Source organism: Clupea harengus, chromosome 23, assembly GCF_900700415.2.
Source record: "Clupea harengus chromosome 23, Ch_v2.0.2, whole genome shotgun sequence".
NCBI lineage: Eukaryota > Metazoa > Chordata > Actinopteri > Clupeiformes > Clupeidae > Clupea > Clupea harengus.
In genome coordinates, this window is record NC_045174.1 from 6,244,630 (window position 1) to 6,264,446 (window position 19,817).

At 39.5% G+C, this 19,817-nt stretch overlaps 1 protein-coding gene across 12 annotated transcripts in view; it reads left to right on the top strand.

Moving 5' to 3' along the window:
• cacna1g (calcium channel, voltage-dependent, T type, alpha 1G subunit) overlaps positions 1-19,817 on the top strand; it is a 168,643-nt gene that overhangs the window by 60,770 nt on the left and 88,056 nt on the right. For all 12 annotated transcript variants that reach the window (XM_031560750.2, XM_031560751.2, XM_031560748.2 and 9 more), the window contains exons 3-4: positions 1,853-1,964; positions 7,923-8,056. In XM_031560750.2, the coding sequence (XP_031416610.1) occupies positions 1,853-1,964; positions 7,923-8,056 (246 nt within the window). The remainder of the gene's footprint in view (positions 1-1,852; positions 1,965-7,922; positions 8,057-19,817) is intronic.

Sequence of the window (19,817 nt, forward strand, 5' to 3'; positions counted from 1 at the left end):
ATTGGCACACTTGGTGTTGAAGATAGATTTTTCAATGTAGTCATGGATATTATGAATTTTAACATCACAACTTTGGATCAAATTTACCACATTGATTTTATTGCATTGGACTACGGATGTGAGGCAAAACAAAATTGTTTATTGAAGATCTCATGCTGATGATTTGATCAGTCTTTCACATGCAATGTTGTGTTGTACCAATGCATTCATAATTTTGCTATCTAGACACATCTATAGCCCAGAGCTCTGTTTGGAGATATGATTTAAGGTGTAGCTGTGGAGTCCAGTGCTTTGTGTGTTTGTGCATTGACTTCCAGAACTCTATAAAGTTTTAATTTACAAATAGGTAATCATCTAATCCTTGGTAATCTCACTTAGCTACGGCGTATATATGGAGAATTTGGCATAAATGTGGGTTGGAAAGATTAGCAGGTTTCATACGTTCAACCTTTCTAAACCAATCCAATGCCTCATGAAGCCAGAGCTGATTCAAAAAGATTCAATCTTAAAAAAAGGTTTGTGTAATGTTTTGGGCAGGATTTAGGACTAAAAACAGCCTTGTTTGCATCAGCTTCTGCCATAATTCAATGCCAAACTTTAGACGAGTGGCCCCTAGATGTGGAACCCTCGTCAGGTTGTGCCATGTCTGACCCTGCTAGACTAAATCTTGGCTGACTTTAACATTCACATTTGCTATCCATCTATATACATGATTTATAGCAAATTGCACTGAGGCTGGTTGCATTTCTTTGGCCGTAAGTGGTGCACAGGCACTACATTTCCCCTCAGTTTTCTTTGACATTCTTCTCTGAATGAGCTCATTACCTCACCATCTTGTTTCCTCAGCCCCATTTGTGGGTTTATGACAGATATAATAGCATTGTGTGCTACCAGCAAACACTGACGAGAAAGTCAACATGATCAAAAAAGCCTAAAATGGATTGAATAATACAGAATACAGTAAGGGCGGTGTTTCTCTGCTCATGCAAATTATTGTTATTATTATAGTTGTATGTTCTAGCAATGAAGGCATCAACTGATTTACAAATAATTGGCTATTACTTTTTTTTTTACAGCCAAACCACTGAATCTTTCTGAATGTCACTGGTATACGTGCATTGCATTTCATTTTTCTACATGACCCACTTTGTGTTTGTGGTTTCCAGAATGACTTTTGCCTTGAGAACATTTTTAATGATGCATTCACCTCTTTCAACTGCCTTTTAAACTGTGTCCTGTAATAACATGGTAATGTGGTTGCCAGTAATTGAGAGAAATGAGCTGTTCTTTGTCTGGTTCCAGTGTGTTCAGACAGCACCCTACCAGGGCATTAGCTTTTGTTAATTCAATTAGCATGGTGACAAGTTTTGGCTGCTTGACAAAGGTCACTATCTGCATCTTTTGATTTATTACTGAGTCACATGTAAAGACATAAATGTGCAGCAGGTGATCTGTTCTCAGCAAAGGAAATCAAAGGTCACAATGATAAACAGAATTATGAAAATGTCTTTCTTCCCTTTAATTCATTTTTTCAGGCCAACCTTGAAACGACCTGCTGAGTACCAATCCATGTCATTTGTAACATGTTCATATGCCTACAAAATCAAGAGATGTTTGCGCTGGATATGGAAACATCATTTTTAGTGTGCTCATACTATTGACTGTATTTAGTGTGTTTACTGTTGTGTTTACTTCTCATGATAGCAGCTTATTCAGACTGTTCCAACATCCTTTGGCAGCGTAGATTTAAAACAACAACAAAAACACTCCTCCACAGTAGTTGTACACAGTACTTAGGAAGTAGTTGTAGAATGACTTTGTCAGCAAACTTTCCTTAACTCCTGTTCCCCACGTGGTTCGAGAGAGCGAGCATGCTGGTCATTCTGCTGAACTGTGTCACCCTGGGGATGTTCCAGCCTTGTGAAGACATCGATTGCAATTCGGAACGGTGCAAAATCCTTCAGGTGAGTGTTTCCCTAGATATACCTGTACAATACCGCTGTTATCCTAGATGTATCTGTGAGTGAAAGAACACTCTTTCTGTTTCACATACCCCTTACACTCAAATCATATCACACCTCATGGTTGGTTTTGCCTTTCTGATGCTTGAGAGTTGTGACTGATGGAATGAAACATTAAATGGGACCATTTGCGTTGCCTTTGTGTGTGTCCTATACGCTCAGTGCTCTGAGTTCCACTATTCATAACACAGACATCTGTCCATTCATCTGAATCAGACTGCTCACCTAACGCTTTCAACCATGGAAGTGAGCACATTTGCCACATCTTCACTTCAGCCATCAGTTGAGTGACATTGATAGACTACATACTGTTTCATTACGGGAATAGAATTCAAATAGAATTCTATGAGGAATTTATTTTGCCCGCATAATCAATTTAATTGATTTACTTTAATTTTATCACCCAGATTGTTTTTTATAAAAAAAATGCCTGTTAAACCATGGCTATTAGTTCACTTTTTATCTACCCAAATGTTGTACAAAGTTTCCCTCTATTATTTACAACTCATTATGTACAACTCATAATGCATGATGTGCTGCATAACTTGATTCCTTACTGTAAATTGTTTGTGTTGAATGCTCAAATGAGATTAATGCAATTCCTGAACCTTCCATTATTTGGCTAATATGAAAATATCTCAATTTTGTAGTGGCAGATTCCACGTCCTGTCATTAGACATCATGGATGTTGGAGTCCAATTATATAAATGGCCTTAATTTGAAATAGCCATGAACATTACGCATGCGCGCATACAACAGCAAGCGTGACATACAACCATATATATTATGAAAATATTAAATTGTTACATTTTCATTGTGAATTAATTGAATGTTTTCTCTTGGAATGAAAGCAGATAAGCCCAGTCCATACCACTATAGTGGTTATGGCTATGCAATAAAACTCTTACTTTTTATTGTGCCACACCAACGGTTTGAGATTTGATGATTGATTATTTCTGCAGCCTTAATTGTACGTAGGTATAGTGTGTGCTTAATTGCAGAGAGAAAATATGTAAAATATTCGGTTAGGCTGCCAATTCTGAATGATTAATACCAGATGCTGTGGGGATTATTGGTAACCTTTATTTTTGCCTCTGCAATTTTCCAGAAAAAGATTTCTGACATAGTTGGACAAATTGGAGTTTAAGTTTAAAATGTTTTTGGATTTTAACCTCACAGAGATTAGACATGATTCTCACAGGGTTAAAGCATATAGAGCTAGAGCAAAGATGTACATTTACGTAATGAAACTATCAAACTGGGCCATCTGCAACATAATTTACATGGAACTCCCATGTTTTTGATACACCCAGATACCCCCAGGTGTCAGTCCACCAGTGCAGTTGCTTAAGGTATTGCGTGTGCTATAAAATGAGCAGTTATGAAAATGATTTTTCCTTGCGGGATGATTTGCAACAGACTTTAAACTCCAATATAATGTGGGCCCAAAGTGCCATATTACCAGATATTTACAGATAGATATTTATTTTGACAGCTCTCAAAATGTCTGATGCTGTGACATCTTATCAACATGTGTCATACTCAACATCAGCCCTAAAATGAAATGATTTGTGTTCTTATCAACATGTGTCTTACTCAACATCAGCCCTAAAATTAAATGATTTGTGTTCTTATCAACATGTGTCATACTCAACATCAGCCCTAAAATTAAATGATTTGTGTTTTGAGATAGTGAGCCCATTGAAGCTAGCATGCTATTGTGTTATGCTAATCTTCAGGCAATGGTAGTTACATACCAGATAGATTAATATTTTTAAAGTTTTTAAAGTATTCTTTCAACTTGGCTTGAAGGTCAATGTGTAGAGTTTTACTGCAGTTAACACAGCATAGTGCAGCACACCACTTTATTCCTCTCTGGAGTGGACGTGTGGAGGTCTTTTCCTCTTTGCCTGGGGCTCCTGGAGGTTTACAGCGATTTTCTCCTCTGATGGGTGATCAAATCACTTCCCTCTTATCATATGGAAATTGGCACGAGTACTTTAGTGAAGTCAAGAGAGGGAGAGCAGAAGGGAGACTCCTCCGACAGGCAGTCCACAAACACATGCAATCCTCTCCCATCACTGTCTGGATGATGGGTCCCAGGGGGCTGGCATGACTGGTTAACCTCTCGCTGAGCCAGAAATAATGCCTTTGGTGGAGTAATGGTATCTGAGGCAGTGTAATAAAAGGCTGAGTGTGCCAGGGTCCCTACTTCTGATCCACCCCCACTCCCCAGCCCACACAAACAACAGCACACATCATCAGCTCGTACTCTTCACTCACTCCCCTCTGCAGTATGGAGTAGGAACTATGTGTCCTCTTTGGATGGTACTAATCTAGGCGGATGTGAGTGATGAGAGTTCAGGAAAAGACTGATCGTTCTCAGTATGCCTTGATTAACTATACGTTTATATATTTAGAGACCAGGTACCACAGCTCAAACTTTTCAACCATTTGGCCTCAAGGCTTTTTTGTCTTGATCCTTATTTTCTGCTGGAGGGTCTTTAGTTCCTGTCTGTCTGTGGAGTAGCAGCACACAGACGAATCTTAAAGCATTTCTAGTTTGCCAAGACCAAGTATACTACAACTCCATATGCATCTACAAATATAAACAGTGCCTTCTTAACACTAAGATTGACCTTAGCATTTCAAGGTGTTTCCGAGAATGACCTTCTCTAAGAGATCCTTTCTTGAGGTTGCTCTGGACCACTCTTAGCTATTCATTGTGTTTATTCTGTTCATGCTCCAATCTGAGTCATGCCTATCATGTTCAGCTCTTGCATGCTCAAACCTCCAGGAATGACAAAAGTAAATTCCAGAAACATGGATTCAGCCTCTCGAGGTATACGAAGGAATAGATGGCTTTGAGACATATGGAACATTCTGAATTGGTGGCAGAATGCTCTGTAAATATAGCGTTCATAATAGCCACAGTAATACATTTACATAATGTTAATTAGTGTACAATAAGTCACCAGTACAGCTTAATACTTTGCTTAATGCTTAATACTTTAATGTGGACAGGAGATGGGGTGGTGTATATAGTTTTGTATTGCATGGTAATCATTATTTTCCCAAGCAGCCTCCTTTGGATCAGTGCAATTTGATCATGTCATCTGTGAGAAATATTTGAACAACTGCATTTTGTTCTTGGTCCTAGAAACTCATAGGTCAAGACTTCTTATATTCTCTGTTTTGTTCTGCTTCTCATCACAGCTATTGTAATAATAGGTTTCAGTAAATATTGTTCTATATTGCAGTCAGGAGTATCTTTAAAATAAGCTTTAAATTGTGCAGAGTGCATGCTAATTATTGGTGGAAAAATAGGAGATGTCCTGAGGCTTTCTCTGTGCTGACTGTAGAAGATGAGCTGCTTCCTGTTGGTGCTAAAGCTGAGGTAGCTGAGGTTTTGGGAGGAGCAGCTAGTTGCTGGGTAAGATATGCAAAGGAGAATGTGTTTGGCATCTCTGAGAGAGGTTCTCAACTGAGATCACGAAGCACAATGCAGAAGAGATCTTCAGTGGGTTATCTAAACTCCTTCCATGGCTGTGATGAGATTGCTGAGCACACCATTTGTCTTGTGTGCTGTCTTTGTGCCTGAAACAGATACACTACAATGAAATGTCAAGATGTTGCCTTGTGCACATATGTGTTTTTCATCTTGAACTGAATGTCTGTGTTGCAAGCAGCTCATCCAACTTTATAATGTCATAGCTCTGTGGGCATGGTGCTTTTAAAGCATATGGTTTCTATGATCTATCCTGTCCAGCAGACGAGGCAGTCCATATTATTTATTTATTTATTTTATTTTTGGGGGAGGGTCTTTTTTCTTTTTTATCACAAAGGAAACTTCTCATGGTAAATGTGTCAAGTCTGAGAACACAGTGTGTCTTTCTGTTTTTTACATACTTAGTGTAGACTTCTTTTCTAATGGCATATTTTCAGAGACAGATAAGCAAGCACAACAAATGCTTTCATGTCATTACCCATTCTGCTGTCAGTTCTGGGTCTCACAAGGCATAAAATGCCGTACCACTGGTTACGTAATTTGTCCAGATTTACCTGTACCACAGTACATATATCTGCCTTTATTAAGCATTCCAGAGGTACTTAAAGTGTCTGCATTTTGATATGTATTAGAGAGACACAGTGGGAGACAGAGAGAGCGAGAGAAATCTGACTGAGAAAAGCTGAGTGTGATACATGTTTTACATGCTTCCGTTTTACAGAAGGAATTGACCTCATGTGCCTGAAGTGCCTCATCATCATATAATAACATCCTAACTGAACACAATGCGCTGGGAATCTTAACATTTAAAAGGAGACATGGACATTGATGATAACATCCAACAGTTTTGGCTCTCACATGTAGAAGGAAAAGGACAATCACACACTGAGCAGGTTACACATAGCAAATGACAAAACATCTAAAATGGATGACAAAATGCTTATGCTTACCTGTCTAATATGAGATATATTAAAAAATGTTGAGACTGATTGTAATTCCCAAGGTATCAGCAGTGTTCAACCACCACCTCGTCTGAATGTTCTCTGATATGTTACCATCTGAATGAGCACTTTACGTTGGATTCCCTTCGCCATATTTTGTGCACTCATGATCCTTTCCACTGCAGTCAGAGAGAGGATGATTAGTGTCTAGTGTTGTTGTGGGGAGACTACTGCATTGACGGAAACCCATTGTTTGGATTAGTTCTCTTGAGAGAGCACAGCTGAAGCACAGAGACATACAACGGCTCACACACAGTAGCATATGCACTCACACCCACACACACAGACACACACACACACACACACACACACACACACACACACACACAGACACAGTGGCACAGTCACTCAGGCTTAGCAACACACAGTAGATTACCTTTCCATCACACGCACAGTAGCTCTTTCACACACACAGACATATACATACACACACACACACACACACACACACACACACACACACACACACATACATACAATATAACACATGGCTGTTGTCTGACGTTCTTTTCATGGTGCAGGCAACAGCTTGCTTATTCTCTCCTCTCTCCTTGGTTTTCATCTCTCGCAGTCCCCTGCCTCCTCCTACGCCATTTTGCATAGTTACAGCGACTTCCAGCTGGCACTGATCATTTCTCCAGTATCTGAACAGGAAGGGGTTCCCCCTCTATAAGCCATTCTCACCAAATGTTGTACCAGCTGGTGAGGCATCCCACAAGGTGTGTTACCTAGACAATGAAATCTGACCTTGAGGGACTGGTCTCCCTGCCTGCTGTATACCTTCAGCCTACATCAAGGGGGGGCATCACGCACAGGCACCAGCTGCCCTAAGTGCTGATGAATAAACAAGTAGAAATCCTCTACCTATACAAAGCAGAGATAGCCAAGTCACTCATCTATTCACTGCAGTGTCCAGTCCTAGTAGAAAATGTTTCTTTTTGTATTTGGGTTTGTCTCATATTTGAAAGCATCAGTTTCAGCATAATCTATTCATTCTATTTGACATCATTTTTACATTTAAGTCCTGGTTTTGTGTGTGTGTGTGTGTGTGTGTGTGTGTGTGTGTGTGAGTGTGTGTGTGTTTGTGTGTGTGTGTGTGTGTTTGTGTGTGTGAGAGAGAGAGTACTGATGATGTCTACTGAATAACCACAGCAATTTGGATGACATGCCATGATAAACCAAGAGAGGAAGCTTTTTTTATTTCTTTTTTTGACTTGCAAATATATTTATTTCATTTGTCGATGTATTAATGTATCTGTGATGTGGTCTGCCTGAGTCTGTGTGATTTTAGCCCAACTTTAATCTACAAAGGGCTCTGCTAATTATGTATCAGGATGATACAGTCTGATTCTAAATAACTGTGAATGTAATCTCTTTCCCTCCTGTGTGTAGGATTTTGATGACTTCATCTTTGCATTTTTTGCCGTGGAGATGGTGATAAAGATGGTGGCCTTGGGAATTTTTGGGAAAAAATGTTACCTTGGCGACACATGGAACAGACTAGACTTCTTTATCATTTTAGCAGGGTAAGTGTCCTCTCTGTATGTTTTCTTTAAACGTTTTTAAATCAAGCAAATAATGTCTACATATTTGCAGCTACACAAGCTCCATATCTATTTAAGTGTGATTAATTCTGTCCATAAGCCATGTTTACTGAAATGATGAAGTTACAGGGTCATTATCTGCTATCATGGCTTAGCACAAAGTCTCAAAACACCAATAACAGAAAACATTCTCCAGCAAAGGACAGGGCTATATTCCTTTGAGGAAATGTAATACCAGATGATAGAGAAGCAATCAGCAGACTTCACACTGTTTGACAGTGTGTTAACCACACTGGCTTTGTTTTTTGGCTTAGTATCCCTGGCATTACAACAAGTCATCTATATACTACACACACCACAGGCCTGCTGTGTTGGTAAACATTATCAATTTCTGGAAATGGTCTCAACATATGGGCCATATGGGTAAATACAACACAGACGTCTGCCAATCTGTATGTATAAGATGATTAAAGAGTGACATCAAACTGGCAAGCTCAATTGGCAGTTTGATTAAATCAGCTTTTTTTTTAGGTCTTTTTATTATAGCAGATTGGAATATATTCCAGATAGAACAATTCTGCATTTTTGAAAGTTTTGAAAGGGATTGATGACTTTTCCTGAGCATATGTTACGTAAGTTGTTCTCTGCCACTGTGCATTTGTGTTGCTCAACTGATGCTGGGATTAGTGTAGGTGTTCAGGTGAAAAGGTGTTTTATGGATGTTTTCAAAGCCACCCTGTGCACAAAACCTGAAGAAGACAATAATAACAAAGATAACAATGAAGCTGATGTACAGTAAATCATTTTACAATTTATCTTAGTTGGACTTGGAATATTTGATGGTCACTACACTGAGAAAACCAGTAGGAAAGCCTGGATATGCTATGTTTTATCTCTCATCTCATCTCTCTTGTGCTATTTTTATTTGATGTAAGATATGAAATGGAAGCAGCTGGCCGGTTAACTCACTCACCTACGTAAGGCAAGGAAAGGCAAGTTTATTTATACAGCCCAGGTCATACACAGAAGCAATTCAGTGTGCTTTACATAAACAAAAGTTATGTCCAAAGGAAAGATAAGACAAAATGTTTTAAAGTGCAAAACAATGAAAGATAAAAATGTAAAAAACAATAAATAATTAGAAGTCGATGGATTTAAGAGCCCTACTCGGTTAATATCCTTTAAACATGTCAGAGATGTTTTCTGGGCCCAAAACATTCAGTGATTTATAGAGTAGTAGCAGAATTTAAAAATGCTCTGTTCTCTTGGTCCTGGATGAAACTGTAGCAGCAGCATTTTGAATGAGCTGCAGCTGTTTAATGGTCTTTTTGGGAAGATCAGTTAAGAGTCCATTACAGTAGTCCACCATACTGGAAATAGAAACATGGATGAGCTTCTCTTGGTCTTTTTAGGACATGAAGCCTTGATTCTGGCTATAGTTTTAAGATGATATAAAGCTGTTTTGGTGATTGCTTTGTTATGGCTGGTGAAAGTAAGATCTGTATCTATTAAAGCTGGTCTTTGGTTTCTAGAGCCTAAGAGCAAAGCTGTTTACTACGGCTACTTCTCTTCTTTTTCTTGCACAATATCACAGTCAAACACAATAATCTCTGTCTTGTCCTTATTTAATTGAACACCATTTTCGCACATCCAATTATGTATTTGCTCTAAACATTGTCACAGTTTATTGGGCTGTAGTCATCTGGTGGGAGAATCAGATGTATCTGTGTATCATCTGTGTAACTATGGTTATCAACATTATTCTGTGGAATTTGGCCTAAATGCAGCATATAGAGAGTGAACAGAAGAGGTCCAAGAACTGATCCCTGGGGGATTCTCCACATGTCAAAGCCACTCTATCAGATTCATAACTGCCAGTGGTGACAAAGTAACTCTGGCCTTCTAAATAAGACCTGAACCAATTAGGGACTGCTCCTACCCAATTTTCCAACCAGTCCAGCATTATTCTATGATCTACAGTGTAAAAAAAAATAAAAACTGATATTTAACCTGAATCAGTAATTTACCCGATGCATATCGTATATCGTAACCCCCTTTTTTAGGAGCTGTTTCAGTACTGTGGGGAGGTTGGAAGCCTGATTGAAATTAGTCAAAAGGATCACTTGAGTTAAGAAATTTGCAGAGTTGATTAAAAACAAATTCTCAATGACCTTAGCTATAAAAGGATGATCTGGGACAGGTCTATAGTTGTTTAACACAGAGGCAGAGTTCTCTTTTTTAACAGTGGCTCAATGGCAGCTGTTATTAGTGTCTTGGGAAAGTGCCTGATAACAGTGAGCTATTAACTATTTACAGCAAATCTGTTTTTCAGGTTTAAAAATAGTTTTATAAAAGTCAGATGGCAGTTTTTTCGAGATAACATGTTGATGTTTTAAGATACCGATCTGTTTCCTCTAGAGTTGTATTAAATTGTGTCATAGTCATCAAATTATTTCTACGTGGTCGTAGAGATGGCATAGTTTCATTGTTTGACTGTGTGGTGTTGATGGTCTGTTTGATTGGTTTGAAAGCAAACAACTCATTCCATTTCTCTGTGGAAAGGAAGTCTGTTTTGGGGGGTTTGTAAGCTTGTCAACCATGCCAAAGAGAGTGCGGGTGTTGTAGATGTTCCTGTTAATCATCTTAGAGAGCTGTAGCCGTCTAGCCCTGCATAACTCATAGTTAATAGGTCGTAGTGGATTTGGAGTTTGTTTTTTCTCCATTTGCGTTCAGCCTTCCTGTATTATCTTTTATAAAGCTTTTACCATCATGGTGTTTCTCCTTGGTGCTTTCTGTTGGTGGTGTTCATGGTGCTGCCAAAGTGTTCCTGATTTTTAACGGTGCAACAACATCCACAACATTCAAAATGTTCAATGTGTTACGCTCCTCTGCTACCCCCACTGGCCTTGCAGTGGCAGAGTCTTTGGATGGTTCATGAGACACCAAACCAACATTAATGAACTAGCAATGACGAAGGCTGACTGTATCTGGCCAAAAAGTTGCACTCCACAAAGACTACAGTCAACGGCCAACTTGTACATACATTCTGCGATATTTATTTTCAGCTCAGTTTCAGCGCAGAGTTACTTCTTTTCACATGGGAGTTACTTCACATGGGAGTGTGACAGACTTTGACCATTGCATTCACAAACGGGAACATCATGAACACTGTAAACTGACACAGAACTAAGGCTATTTGTTTTTGAGATGTTCTGTATCATGTGTTGTTAACAACTCATGTTCTTGCATAGTGTACTTTTTAACATTGACAAACTATGAACAAAATGCTTACAAACAGCAAATGTCTTCGTCTGAGGGATATAATATGATATTTCTACAATATTTCCTCATCATACTCGTTGAACTGCCAATCAGAGTGATCTCTCTTATCGACGGGCTCCACCGCTGATTCAACATGCTCAATCGGTTGAAAAGCTGCTGACAGGGGTCTGATTACTGTCAATGGTGCAAGACACATCTCAAAAACTAGACATTGGCTGATAGTTGTTTGCCTGGTGTGTCATGGTCTTAAGTTTCCTAATTGTCGACCCCTGAAAAGCTGTTGATTAAAGGCATGGAGCCTGTCTCCAGGGGGAGGCTCAGGACCCGTCCACACGGAACCTGAATTGCCAGAAAGAAATGTTGTCGTATCTGCCTTCTATCCACACGAACCCGACGGATTGGGTCCCTGCATCCGCAACCTTTTGAATCCGTTCTCCAGAGTGGAAAGATTCCAACCCATGTTCGTGTGGACGCCCGATCCGCACATTTTCTAACCCGATGACGTAAGTGCCCTACGTGAATGTCCCACGCCCTGCCTCGCAACCTCAGCCTGAACACTTATGAACCCCGCGGCGTCACTTCATAACAGCAACAACATAAACTAAATCGATGTTGTTAAGAAGCTGGTTAGGAAAGGGATGACATTAACAAACCACACTTTAATCTATCACTGTTTAATCTATTTGCATAAGACCATTGTTCAAAACCAGTTTTTAAAAGTGTCAGCAATAGCCTATAAGGGCAAATCTGCCGTGAAAAGATTTTTATTATAGACGGAAGTTTCAAAACGGTAACTTAACACAAATGAGGGTTATGGCGAAGTGCGCGATTCCAACTAGTCCTGTTTGAGCGCTGTTATGACAGTGATTTCAGGTGGTAGAGAAGTCGTTCAGCAATCGGAATATTGGTAGGACGCAGATTTTTCTTGACACGGCCCCGTGTGGACGCGATAAAAAAAAGTACCGGATCCAAAAAAGATTCTGGATTCAGGCAATCCAGGTTCCGTGTGGACGTGGCCTCAGATTCTCACCATGCTTGAGCTCACCTTTGTGCTGCTTTGATATACTTCCTGTAGATTTTAAGCTACATTATTTATTTATTGAACTAAAACCCTTATTTTTGTAAACTCAGTTTACCACGCAGCATACGAGCCAGGTTGTAATAGTAAAGTTATCAAGGAGTACATAAACTCTCTGCATTCATGGTTGGGGACACGGCTACGGCCTCCATAAACTGAGCACTAGTACTCTTGTTGATGTACCTTTTCTTAACAGAAAGAGAGCTTTAATTTGAACATCTGGAGTCATCAGTAAGTCAAAGAAGTGATCAGAAATGATCAGAAAGGGCCAGGTCCTTAACCATAACATAATAAATGTCAAGAACTTTAGAAACAACTTCAGCACGTATTCGTAAAGCTGAAATTCATTAGTACTGTCTTGTTGAAAACAGTAGCACTGCTGCCTTCGTCTTGGTAAGAAACAGAAAGTCTAAATTGGAGGATCTTATATGTTATTACCCAAAAGTGATGTGCTGGCTAGGGATCAAATATTAAGTAGAGCTAGCTTTGTAGAGATGACAGGAGCCCCTGGGGCAGCCTGATGCAGGTAACAGATTATACTGGTTTACCCCATAAGCTGAATGCACTTGATTCCTGCTATTTTTAATACATACCGGAATTAGGAACATTCTAGACATATGGGGTCCCAACTTGTTCTCAGAACAGCTGTTAGTGCAATATCTAATATGGCAGGAACCCTGAACACATCACACAATCCAATCAATGTTTTGTACCCTGCCGCAGCTATCAGTAGTGTTCACTGAACGTGGAGCTGAAGGACAAGGCTGCTGCTGACAGTGTTGAAGTGGCCTAAGATATCTTTCCAAGCAAGGAAGGGGTGCCCTGCGTTTATTTGTGTGCAATCTTTAGTAGTAGGCATACTCACTCATCTTTTTAAAAAGCTTCTCCACATGGGGATTGTGCCAATTGGAGACCATCCAGAGTCTACATGAACAGTTCTATTACACCTCAAAGGTGTATCATTCTCTGCTACGCAAATACTGTGAAGTCAATTATCCCACTTATACCAAGGTTGCCACTCTTGTGCTATGTTAATTTGTGGATATAATTTCCACGTTTTATCCCTACAGCAGACTTGTTTGTATAACTACTTCTTTCCGCCACACATTGAGTCTTCTAACCCAAGCTAGTTTTACATGGATGGTTGCTCTGGCCTAAGCCCTGACATTAGTTTCATACCTCTTGTTGCATAGGTAGCATATCCCAGCCATCTGCTGAGCCTGAGGCTATTTCAATACAAATTTGATTTCATCTTATGTGGATATGATTCAGACTATTGATGATATTTTGGGAGGAACCCATGGGGATGATTGACAGCTTTCATTTACCTCACTTCTGCATTCGAAGAGATAAACCTTCTTTACCTATGTGCTACTTCATGTAGAGCTAGGCATCACCCCTCCCCCATACCCATCCATTTCACTAGTGGCTCTAAGATCCCATTACTCCATATCAGAAATGTATTCTCCACTATAGGCATCCTAGATCAGCTACCAAATCAAACATGCCTATTATTGCATATTGTTATATAAAATGCATATTTTTATATGAAAAACTATTTTAGGATATTTTGTTTAATTAACAATATTATGTTGTTGTTCATGGAGAACTGCTTGTGTGGAATGGGGAAAAGTCACAATAATTCTTCTCCAAGTGGGAAAAGTATTTCACCTTTTTGAAGTCAACCGCTGAACTGCTTTGCTGCTGGGGTCAAAATGAATGTATTATTCTGTGAACTGATTTGAAATGTATATACAGTAAGTAGTGCCACAGTCGTGCAATGTTAGTTTTCATCTTGCATTCAGATGGAGATTCTGTTTTTACATAACGCATCCTTTAAGTAACTACCTGTGATGTTGGAGCCCCACTTGGATCTGATGAGGTACTGAGACCCCTACCATGGCATGTCCTTACACACAGCCCAATGCAGTTTATGACAAATGATGCAAAAACACAACAAAATCAGTATTGACTGAGACAGTATTGCTCATATTTAACTCTCCAAGCTAGTCAATATAATAGTTGATTATAGTCACTAGTATTGATGACTTGTATTGATGAAGGGTAACAGTAGTCAATACAGAAAAGCATATCAATAGTGGCAATAGTGGGTAGAGTGCATCCCTCATATAACAACACCTGTCAATTATCCAGCATACATGAGGTCTAGAAATGTTGAAGAATGAAAATGCCCAAACATAGAAATCTGAATTGCTTTCCTTGTCCATTTGATTTATTTTCTCTGTCTTACTGAGAGCTATTTATGGCAGATGTTACGTGTGTGTAGATGCAAAAGACATTGTGAAGGACGTCGACAAGGACAATTCTCTGATGAGGAAAAACCATCAGTAGCAGTGTACAGAGAGCAGAGAGCCCGGTAAAAGGCTTCGTATATCTTTGCCACGGATGGAAGTGCAGAAGTGCAGTGCGTGCCCTACCCACCTACTTTTCTTTCAATTAGGATTGTAATATCTGCCACCAAAGACAAACAGCATAAGTGAAGATAGACATGTTAGATGGATAAAGAGTGAGAGAGGAGGCAAGAGGGAGGTAGAGAGAGGACCGCCTAAAAGATGGAAAGAGATATAAACTAAAGGTATTGCCACTCCTCTTTTGTCTGTAGATAACTTTGCAGAATGTTTAATCTCGTGGATGAGATTTGTAGGCTTCCTTTAAGAAGTGGGATAAAACTGAAACTTTTTTGCAGAGCTAGATGCTCAGCCAGGGGCAGCGTGTCCACTGTCCTGTGCAATGAATCAGAGAGATAATAGTCAGTGCACTTAAGGACCCATTGCAAATATCTTGAGATGGCTGAAAGCATGATTGAATGGATGGTTTGTCAGGTACATGGTATATGCATTTAGGATGTATATAGTAACATCCTTTCAAGTGCACTATTACTTGTGAACTTGTGGTGGCTATTTTCAAGTTTTCCTTTGCAGTTAACCAATGCTCCTTTATGTGTTTTTTTTTGTTTGTTGACAATGGCAAACTAAAGGAAACGTGTGAAGATAGCAGACAACATATCACTGGTCCATGAAAATGTATGAAATCAACAGAGCACTGAGCCTTCTCCTTTACACACCCTCACCAACCTCCCACCCCCTTCGGATCTGAGGATGTTGGATGTATCCACCCTTATGGAATTGGAAATTGTCAGAGTGAGGAAGTGTGTATGCTGTCAGAGAGGAGACTGACCTGTAGTTCCCAATAAGATATGGTCATTGGGTTTTGGGCTTGCTTAAATTCATGGCAGGTGGAGGAGATGAACTGATGATGTATGTGATCACAGCCAGAGTGTGTGAAATGGCTTGAAGGGGGTTGAAGGGGATGGCACCCAGAGGATAGGTAGTTGGACAGCTGCTGTTTACAAGTCAGGAGACTTCTTCAGTAAAAACCTTCTTGAATATGTGAATACTGAGCGTTTCACATTATAGCTGGTAATGATTTAAAATGTTAAAATGGAAGTAAGGGACACAGGCCAGGTAATCAGGGCAAAATAGATTAGAATAGAATAGAATAGTATGTAATCTGATCTGAACTTCTGAAGTTTAAATGGCCACTGCAACTCTGGTTGCTGCTTCATTGCAGTGTGCAATGTAGCGTAGATAACACGTCTGGACACAATCAATATTATTCAGCTTGAAACATATTGGGCCTTTCTCCCTTACTGCTTGTAACAAAATGAATACAAGTATTTATTAGAACTGACCCAGAAGGTTACAACCCAGAGTTCAGTAAAAATTGCGCTACCCATGTTCTGTGTCTGCTGTGAACAGTCAACAACTACAAGAGGAAAATCGGCTGAGGGTGGATTAGGGCAAAACATGCCTTTTGTCAGAATAGGCTGAGGCCGTACTGCCAGTGAAACAAGTCTGTGCTGCCACCCTCCTCCAATGACTTTACAAACAATAGACCAGCGTGAAGCTGGAGTAGTGATAGAAAGGATGAAATTGCTGTATCACAAAATGAAATACTTTACCAATAACATTAAAGGATGTAAAGGATGTAAAGGATCTAAAAAGCACGTATTGCTATTAGTAGCTCAACTAAATGACATCAAAGGGAGTTCAGACTGCTACCTGAGACCAGAAACATCAGGATTTCGTCTCCCTTTATCAGCCACTGAAAATTCTTCTTAACTACTCTGGATTGTATAGTTTTGATTGTACTGTTGACAGCAAAAATACTAATAGGAATATCGATGCGTTGGCCTGTCTTCCTACAATTGTATTACTTAGCCTGTCAAAGACATGGTGCTTCAATACAAATAGTAGTAGGATACTCTTGCCATGGCATTGGAAAAAAAAAATTTACTTTAGGCACTGAAAAGATGTTTTGATGTTTTTTTGTTTATTCTGGTATGCTTTTTCAATGACAATCTTTTCTTTGTTTCTTCATCAGCCTTTTACAGTGCGTCAAGTCCATAGAAATGACTTGGTTTTTTACCGTCTTTTAGCCAACGTCTATAACACTGTTGGTTAAAAGAATGTTTTTTCTTTCCTGGTTACTGTTAACAAACTAACTGACGATACCTAGCTTAGCAAATAGTTAGCTAGCTAGCTAATAAAGATGTTGACTAAATTACGTAGTTATATCGCTCTAGCCATTGTAAATTTAAAGTTCTATCGCTAAATAATATGTTGTTATCATTGTTTTTTCAACGTGACCAAGTGCGATGCAAGAAATGTACTCCAGTTAAGGCTTTACCTCATAACGTTAGCTAGTCCTTAACAAGCTAAAATTAGCTAATGCGAGATAGAAGAGTAAAGGGCATTAAGCATACAATTATGAGCAATATTTCACCAGGTGTACACATTGTCGGGACTCCAATCTGTCCTTAAAGTGTCCGGTTTAGATAGGTATGGTAGTTTCTCATCAGGTGTTATATTATCGATGCAGGTTCTTTGTGGATGAGAAGTCCCATTGAACTGCATGGCTATGGCTTCTGTGGGATTTTGTATTCTTTCCCCCATACATCAGACCAGGCCCCTTTTTCAGAGATGCGTTGCCCCACAGGATCTATGCAAAACATGTATTTCGTGCCCCTTCCATCAAACCCCAACCCTTCCACACCAAAACAGAGACAGTAACTTAACACCGAAAGGTACTGACATAAAAAAAATCCAGCACTGAAAAAGCTGACATGAAGAAACATAGAAAAGATTGTCATTGAAAGTGCACATCCGCTTAAACAAAAAATCATCAAAACATCTTCTCAGTGCCCAAAGTTCATTTCAATAAGTGTTTCAATGCCAGTGTTATAGCATAGTAGCAATAAATAACAGCTCTCAGTGTGAGTGGGAATGGGGTAACGTTAATAGATGACACTTTCAGCACTACGCAAATATGTAGGCAATGTATGAATATCTATATTTCTACTGCAAAGAGGCTTTTCAATCCCTTTTAATTCTTTCATGGTCATAGGCTACCAGGGGAATGAACTAGTCAAGTATCACCTGTCGGTCTCTGAATTCCTTGAGAAGGTTGGGGTGTTTGTCTGACAGATGTTTGGCCAGGTGTGATGTTTTGCCTCGCTTTCTAAGACACACTTTAAAACAGGGCTTGCACAGCGGTGCTGCTGTGTTTAGGGGCTTGACTTTTTTGTCCACTTTATAGCCAGAATCTCTCCATATTCCACTTCGGGTCTCGTCTTTGTCAATGAGTTCAGGTGTTTGCAAATGAGTTCAGGTGTTGCTAAAGCTGAGGCCATTTCTTTGTCAATGAGATCAGGTGTTGCTGAAGCTGCTGCCATTTCTTCAAGTCTAGTCTCTGAATAAAAAATAAAAACTGGTCCTCTCTCTATCGTTTCTCTCAACTCACTTCAGGCTGCGGCTCATATTACAAACTCGTCAGGGTTGTTTCCAGCTGATGAAAAGCAAGATCCCTAACCACAGTTCCCTAGCCAAGGCCTTTCAAGACAGGGAGGGAACAATGATGTAGGAAACAGAATAAATTCTTCATTTCCAGAAATATTTTTATGTTGTTATGTTGCACATCCTAAAACATAACCAAGAATAACTAATCAGTGAATCACTAAATATAGTATTCATAGCTGATCAAGGACATGATATGGTGTAATTTGGGGTTTGGTTTCCTGAAAGTTACTTGAGGTGGATTTGTGGAAGTGGTATGCTGTAGAGGGCACAGACATGTAAGATTCATATCTCACCAAAATGTGTGCTTGTGTGTATGTTCCTGATTATGACCTCTTCTTGCCCTCTGCTTATCTGCCCCTGCAGACGTTCTTTTTATTTCTGGAATACAGAACAGATACTCAACAAAAAATATCTGGCTTTTATCTGTCGGAGATCAGACATCATACATCACCCCTGCATGTGTACAATTCTTAGATTTCTCACGTTTTTCTCTCTACTCATATTTATTATACAAAATGCACTGCATTGGTGCATATAGCAGTCTAATGGATAATGCAGCAGTGATTTAATGCAGCAGAGTGCTATCAGTAATTATTAATCTGGTTTGCATGAGAAAGTAATGGGTAATGTGACCAAAATGACAAGTGGATCCTGTCTGTATTCAACAGGATGTCCTCATGAAAAGCTTAAAAATCTTACAGTTGTGTTTGATTGATCCTGTTATGGCAACTTAGCTGACAGCTGCTGACAAAAGCTCAAAAACAAAACAATAGGCCTTGACATAGTATGGCTACATTCTTAGAGTTGCTGAAAAGTGGGAATTCCTCCTCGCGCTCCCATCCAAACTGCACATGTGTCTAGCAGCTGTGCATGTATGTGTTAAAGTGTGTGTGTGTGTGTGTGTGTGTGTGTGTGTGTGTGTGTGTGTGTGTGTGTGTGTGTGTATGCGCCCACGCACAAATGCACATATGTGTTTGTTTCTGAGAGATTCCTCTGAAGGAGTGTTGTGGTTAGTGGTACATTGCTGATTTTCCTGCTTAACTCAAATGTAGACAGCAATCTAGCATGAGTGAAAACCTGTATCTTTAATCTCCATTTTGTGAACTTCAAACCTTTTTCAGTTCTCTGTGATGGACTGCAGATGAGTCCTAATGTAGAAAAATAATACTGCATTTGATCATTACACATATTAAACCTGTGAAAATGTCCTGCTGATCAAATACAAGGCATTCCACAAAAATATGATGACTTCCATGGTGCCTGTTGTTGAAATGGAACAAAACGGCTTATCCTTGTCATTTGGGCTGCCGACATCTAAGCTAGTAGCTGAATATTTGAAGTAAAGCATAACACCCCTTACCTCAGCAAAGGCCTGTGCAACTGTCTGCTAAGTCTTCCATGACACATAACTTCTGGAAGTGTAAGCACTCGGTTCACATTGACACGTATGTCAAATGTGCCAATTGTAATCAAGCTGTGTTTTACAGATACAGCAGATCCATTG